The sequence below is a fragment of the Marmota flaviventris genome, chromosome 9 (genome assembly GCF_047511675.1).
Source record: "Marmota flaviventris isolate mMarFla1 chromosome 9, mMarFla1.hap1, whole genome shotgun sequence".
NCBI classification, from domain to species: domain Eukaryota; kingdom Metazoa; phylum Chordata; class Mammalia; order Rodentia; family Sciuridae; genus Marmota; species Marmota flaviventris.
This window is the reverse complement of record NC_092506.1, coordinates 11722463-11729684: the sequence shown is the minus strand read 5'-3', so window position 1 is coordinate 11729684 and position 7222 is coordinate 11722463. Positions and strand designations below refer to the sequence as shown.

The 7222-nt window shown below is 49.7% G+C and overlaps 1 protein-coding gene across 9 annotated transcripts in view; it reads left to right on the top strand.

The window, feature by feature from the left end:
- Nucleotides 1-6693: 6693 nt before the first annotated feature.
- The window catches only part of Cd6 (CD6 molecule), a 36626-nt gene continuing 36097 nt past the window's right edge, over nucleotides 6694-7222 (top strand). For 5 of the 9 annotated variants that reach the window (XM_027944100.2, XM_027944099.2, XM_071616123.1 and 2 more), the window contains exon 1: nucleotides 6695-6900. In XM_027944100.2, coding sequence (XP_027799901.2) covers nucleotides 6840-6900 — 61 coding nt within the window. In that variant the 5' untranslated portion in view covers nucleotides 6695-6839. Of the gene's footprint in view, nucleotides 6901-7222 lie in introns of all 9 variants that reach the window. The other 4 variants (XM_027944101.3, XM_027944098.2, XM_027944097.3 and 1 more) reach the window with 2 other exon arrangements.

Sequence of the window (7222 nt, the reverse complement as noted above, 5' to 3'; positions counted from 1 at the left end):
GTCTGGCAACATAGCCAGACCCTGTCTCAAAATAAAATAGAAAACACTGGGGATGTGGCTCCGTGGTAGAGCAGTTATCTAGCATGGGTGAGGTCCTTGGTTCCAACCCAGTAGTGGAAAAAATAAAGGTCATTGACCTGATGTCAGATTTCCCATTGCAACTACCCTTTAGGAAGGATCACTTGTCGAGTTTGGTTGTAGCCAGGGAAGAATATCTACAATCAGCTTTTGAAAGCCATTAAGATATTCCTCTTTTTACTCGCTGCATATGGTGAGCACAGATTTTTTCCCAAACACTTTAACTAAAACAACATATTTCAACAGATTGAATAAAGAAGCAGATACGAGAAACCAGATGCTTTCTATAAAGCCAGACATTCAAGAGAGCTGTAAAAATGTAAAAGAATGCCACTAGTCCTAATAAATTTTGGCAGGGGTTGTTTCTTTCTTCTTTCTTTCTTTTTTGTGGTGCTGGAGATTGAACCCAGGGCCTTGAGCATGCTAGGCAAGCACTCTGCCACTGAGCTACCTCCCCAGATATTTTTAAAATAATTAAGTAAACATTTTGCATTTCTCAGTTTTAATTTCTAATATGATAAACATCACATTTATCATATTAGATTTATCATATTAGTGGATAAATGATACACTAATTGCCAGTTCTTTGGAGTCCTTGATGATCTTTGAGAATATAAAGGGTCTTGTGATTAAAAAGTCTGGGGATTACTACCCCCTATATGCCAAAAAGTGAAAGATAAACCCCACGATGATGTACACTGCTTTATTGGGGGAATTTTAGGGGACACATGACCTGGAGCATGCTGGGACGTTGCCTTAGGGTGAAGAATAAGCTCCTGCACCTCGAATCCCTTACCTCTAATCACAAGTCACAGCATGTGGTAGGTGACATGGTTTGAATGTGTCCCTCAAAAGTCAATGTACTGGAAACCTGATCTCCAAAGTTACATGCTCATGGAATTTGGGAGATAATGAGGGTTAGATGAGGTCATGAAGGCAAGGCCCCACGATGTATGCATCAACGGCTTCACAAGAGGAGGAGGGACCGAGCCACATGCTCGTTCTCTCTCACCATCTGACACTCTCGTTTGCTATGAAGTAGCAAGCAGCCCCTTACCAGATGTCAGCACTGTGCTCTTGGACTTCCTGACCTCCAGAAGTGTGAGCTACATAAACCTCTATTCTTTATAAGTTACTTAGTCTGTGGTATTCAATGATAGTGACAGAAAACCAAGACAGTGGGCCTCTTTGGGTTTTAGGGCATATGCCATTTGTCATGTGCCTTGATCGGTGGCCCAGAGCAAGAGAAGGCTCTGCAACAATTGCAGGAAGTGGTACCAGCTGCTGTGCCGCGCATCAGACCCACAAGGGCCAATCATGCCAGAGACACTTAGATGGATAAGGACACTTACAGAGTCTCTGGAATCTTCCAGTGGAAGAAATCTGCAGCACAAACCTTTGGGGTACTGGACCAAAACCCTTGACTACTGCAGCAGAGAACCATGGGTCACTTGAAAGTCACTTCCCAGGTCCTACGTGTCCCCGACAAACTGTGCCTGATGAAGAGTCACCAATGACTAGGAGACCTGAGGACCCGTTGTGAGCTGGGTATTGTCACACACCAGGTCATGAGGTCTGGATGGAGGAGCAGCAGCATCTGCAGCTCAGGCACACACTGGCCCAGGAGGCACAGATGGCGGATGGCCCCTGGCTCCACTGCAATCCGGTTTTCCTTTTAACCCACACCCATGTCCTCAAGGGAGCTCCCTGGTGGAGGAGGGAAGGCTCAGAGGTGGTTCACAGATGAGCAACACCAGTCATGAACAGAAGCAGTTGGAGCTTCATGCAGAGGTGACTCTGTCAGACAATGATGAGGGGACCTCCTTGTGGTAGGCAGATGTGAGAGCAGCTTTGGTCATCGCTGTGTTTGGAAGGATGAGTGGCTTGAGGCTTGGAGATACAGGGACTCCTGGGCAGGGGCCCAGAAGGAGCAGGACAGGAGGTCAGAGACCGGGACATCTGGGTAGAGGCACGAGGACACGGGTGTGGGTTTGTCACAGAGCATGCTGTTCTTTATGTCTCCTGTTCATGCCCAGGAGAGTTCTCTGCAAGGGCCTAGGATGACCGCGCAGACAGGGTGCCCTTCCTGTGGATACTGGGCAGCTTCTCTTCTCTGGCCACACCAGTGTGGGTGCAGTGAGGGGCAGAAATGGAGTCCACAGGTGGGGCCGGCGGTTCTGAGAACGATTCCGTGAGTCCGAGAGGGAGAGCTGTTTGCCCATGGCTATGGATCTCAAAGAGACCTGCTTTTTTTTTTTTTTTTTTTTTTTTTACTTTTATCCTTTACCTACTTTCTATCTCTTGTACCTCATTTCTGTTCCCTAGGATCATTCCCAAATCACCTATCTGTGATCCAGCCCTTGTCCCAGGACTGATTTGAGGGGGAGGCCAGCCTAGGATACCACCTTATTTAAAAGCAACCCCTCCCCAGCATCTAACCCTATTTATCCAGCTCTATTTCTTTTCTCCATGCAATTTACTTATTATGGCTACTGCTGATTACAAAATGCTCCCCGTAAAACATAGTCCTATGAGAATAGAAATACTTGTGTGTTGGTCCACGTGGCCTCCCCAGCATCTAGAACACATGATAAAGGTGCATCAGATGCCTGAGTGAGGGGCTGGGGCTGGGGCTCAGAGGTAAAGCGCTCACCTACTATGCGTGAGACACTGGGTTCAATCCTCAGCACCACATAAAAATAAAATAAAGACATAAAAAAAAAATGCCTAAGAGTGTACACTTAGGTGCTGAATACTTGGACCCTGGTAGAAAACTCTTGGGTAGGAGCTCAGGGTCCTGGTGGGGAGTACATTTCTAAATTCAGAGCCCAGCCCTAGTCGTCAGAATGCTCCACGGACACAATCTATTTAGAGGAGTGAGGGAGAAATTCCAGGCACTGTGTTTGGAAGAGAAGGAGACGCTCACCAAGTATTAGTAGCATTAATGAGCCACATGGAGGTACGTGCAGTTCAAGGACGTCTCTTTCCGGTTAGAGACTCAGGTTTCTCTCTGATTCCCTTGGCTGGGCCAGGGCCAGGAGAGAGTTACAGTCTAATGAAAACTGCCTGGGTTCCCCAAGGATGGAGAGCCACCAGGAGTCCCCTGCAAACTGAGATCAAAAGATCTGGGTTCCAAGAGTTATAAATAAAAATGAGCTCATTGATTTGGGTATCCAGCTGGGTACATCTTCCAGCCTCCTGTTCAAAGCTTCATGTCCATGAAACACGGGCGGCTTCGGGTGCACCCTGTCATTTCAGCTCCAGCAGCATCCACACCCTGCTGTCCTGCCTCTTGTACGCAGTGCTCCCTGCCAGGAGCACCTTCCCAGCACCCTGCACCCACCTCCACCTGTGGAAACCACCATCCTTCCGTTAGTCCTGTTCTTCCTATTTCATTTTTACTTTTGCGGTCCTCTTTTGGTTTATAACAGGCGCTCTCCCTCATTCCACTTCATTGCTCTATCAGCTTAACAAACGCATTGTACTTAACAAAGTGGTTATGGTTTCGAAATGAGGTGACCCCCAAAAGTTCATGTGTCAGAATTTTCAGAGGTGACATGATTGGGTTATAAGAACATGAACTTCACCACTGGATTAATCCACTGTTGGGAATGAACTGGGTAGTGATTGTAGACTACTACTGGTAAGGAGTGGTTGGAAGAAGTAGGTCACTGAGGGTGGAAATTTGGGGGAGCAGCTCTCTCTCTCTGCTTCCTGTGGCCATATCCTGAGTGCTTTCCTCTGCCACACCCTTCCGCCATGATGCTCTGTCTCACCTTGGGCCCGGAACCATGGAGTTGGTCAACCATGGACTGACCAAGCCTCTGAAACCATGAGTCAAAATAAAAATTTCCCTCCTTTAAGTTGTTCTTGTCAGGTCTTTTGGTCACGGCGATGAAAAAACTGACTAAAACAAAAGTCAAAAGGTAGGTCAACGTTTTCCCTCCCACCAAATAATACGGCTTCCTATCTCTGATGACGCCTTCCGGGTTCACTGGCTCTGGTTTTCTGGTTCTTTAGTTTTATCTGTGTTTTCCCCACTAACTCTATAAATTAGACATTATTATAATTGTTTAGTACACTTAATGCTTATTTAATCTATCTCTCTAATTATATATTTCTTTGCCACCACTCCTACGTGAAACTTAGATTTTCTTTCTGGGATTATTTTTCTGGTTCTTGAAGAACACCTTCCAGAGTTCCCCGAGGCCAAGGTCTGTGGAGTTGTAAATGCTCTCAGTTTTTATCTGAAAAGGAATCTGTCTTGTCGGTTTTATGTTGTTACAAGATAAACGCCACACACTGGGTAAAAAGAAGTCTACTTCTTACAGTGGTGGAGGCTGGGAAGTCAGTGTCGCCACGCTGGAATCTGCTGCCTGACCACATGGCAGAGGGCACCATGTGATGAGATGCAAGAGCACAGGAGTGTGCAACCTGGGATCTCTCTTCCTCTTCTTATAAAGCCACCAATCCCATCATGGGGGACCCACCCTCCAGGCCTCCTCTAACACTAATTATGTCCCAAAGTCCACCCCCCCCCAATACCATTGACATATGAACATGAACTTTGGCAGATGCATCCACACCATAGCAAAATCTTTTCAGTCTCGTTCTTGGAAGATACTCCAGATTGACAGCTATTTTCTCTTAGTACTTTGAGATATTTAGTGACTGTCTTCTGGCCTTGGTTGTTCATTCTGAGGAGCTAACTACAGTTGTACTTCACAGTGCCTCCACATTCGCCCTTGTGAGCCCCAGTTTGGCTACTCCAAGTGCTTGGTGTAGATTTCTTGTTATTCATCGTGTTTGGGTTGGGGGAGCTCCCACAACAGGCACTGAGATCCCTCCTCCAGACCCATTTGTGGGTCAGTGGGTGGTCAGGAGCATTCTGGGTTGATGGTCCCTTGTCTTTCACTTGGTCAATGTTGAGCTAGACTGGCTACTGTCATCTCATCAGGAGGAGCTTTCTTTCCAAGTTCACCCACTGTGGGTACTGGTTTTGGTGCTCTTTGCTTTAGGCAGGGGGCTCAGATCTTGTTCTCCACTTGCTCCGTCCAGGCCCTTACACCACTAATGTGCTTGGCCACCTGGGATCAGCAGATGCCTCTTTTCCTGCTTCTTTGGACCTGTGCCTTCTTGTCATCTTTGACCTCTGGTGACTCCCCTTCTTTGCTTGCCATCTTGGCTATGCATTTTAGAAAATGGCTTAGAAGATTTTTTTTTTTTTTTCTGATGTTTTGGTCAGAAATGGAAGCCGAATCATCCTTCCCAGCCCATTTCAAATGTGCCTTCTCTCAGGTCCAGAAGACCTCGCCCTGGGTTCATCTCCACCTGGCTGGTGGTTTGGTCACTTTGTGTTTGTAAACCCTGTGCTCCTTGAGGTCAGGGAGATGGTTCCTCTCTACCCAAGTCTCTGGAGATGAGTGGAACTGAACCCAGGAGCTGGACCTGCCTGTGCCCTAGCCTGTGCTGCCAGTGACTCTCCACTAGAGGGCAGCCTCAGCCGGGGCCAGAGGGGAATCTACCCCCACTGTGGGAGGGGCAGGGTCTTAAAGTGGGAGGGGCCTGATTCCCTGTGGCTCCAAAACCTGCCACTCAAATGTGCCCTGGGTTGCAACCCAATGGAGTCAGAATCGTCACCATTCCACAGGTGAAGAAATGAAGAAAGGGGGCCAGGGGCAGGAGGGGTGACCTGACATGGGACCCTACAGGATAGGGCCAGAAATGGGAACCAGCCCCTTTCTGGACCCCAGGTTGTTCTTGAACAACCAAATGATCTATTCCTTCATTCATTCAACATTTATTCAGCACCTACTGTATGCTCCCTTTGGAGTACAGTGGTCAATTAAACACACTTGGTCCCTGCCTCCTTCCTGTGGTGTCTGTCTGTTGGCAAACGTCCAGTTGGCCACCACTTGGCACTTCCTGGGCAGCCCTGGGCCTTCCTCTTCCAGCCCTGTGCCCCTGCTGCTCCTTCTGGCCCAGAGACCTCCCCCACTGGGGCCTGTTGACATCCTGCTCTCCCTCCAGCCCCAGCTCCCACGCCTGACTCCCCCAGAGACACGCTCAATCAGTGGCTGGGGGGCAGGGAGTGTTGGGGGGAGTCAGGCCCTTCTGTGCCCTCTTGGCAGGCAGCTCCCATGTGGGCTGGGGTCCCTTCTCTGCAGAAGGAGGTGGGAGACGATCTCTCAAATCTTTGGCCATCGACATTTTTTCTGGGGTTGGCTGGGGCTCATGACCACACCCTCCTGCTTTCCAGCCACCATGACACCCAAGAACCAGGCCACCCTTGGGATTTGATCCCATGAGAGCTGGGCTCTGTGGAATGGGACAACAATGGGTCACTTTTCCAGCTTGGGTTGACTCGGCATGTGCTAAATGCCAGTGTCCCCTCTGTCACCAGGAATGAGGCATGGCCCTTTTGTTCCTTTTTTCCTTTCTGAGAAGACCTTTGGGGAAGTGTGTTCCTCTAGGACTCTCCGGGTTCGTGTGGGTTTGGTAGGATCATGGCACAGGCGGCTAGGGCTCCCCCACCAGCCCTTGCAACACCAGCCCGGCTTCCTGGAGACCAAAACCACAAGCAGAGCGTAGAGGCGTGAGATCTCACAGGCTGAGTTTGGTCGCTTGTGTGTAGGAGAGAGCAGCAGAGAGAAAGACACCAACAGGAACAGAAAGGGCAGCCCAGGAGAGACGGGCACACAGCGTCCTCCTCCAGGCCCAGGATGGTGCTTCCCGTGGACAGGCACGCGTAGCAGTCAGAGATGGCTCAAGACATGTGGCTCTTCTTGGGAATCGCTGGATGGCTGACGGCAGCCCTCTCAGGTAGCCACCCTTCTGTCACCTCTTGCCACTCCGGCTGCGTCCTACCCTCTTGGCCCCTTTCTGGTAGTCTCCTCGTGGCCACCTTTCTGGAGCCTGTTAGCAAAGACATGACCAGGAGGCCCTGGCTGGGGTGACAGCCCTGGGGCTTGGAGAGGGCCCAGGAACCCCCTCAAGGGGCTGAAATGTGGCTGGGCAGTGCTGCTGTCCAAAGAGTCCTCTTGGGAGTGAGGTGTTGAGGCACCGCGGGGCCCCCGGGTCTGAGGAGGGAGACACACCTCCCACCAGTAGGCTGGGAACTCCCCCTGCCCCATTTCTTACCAGC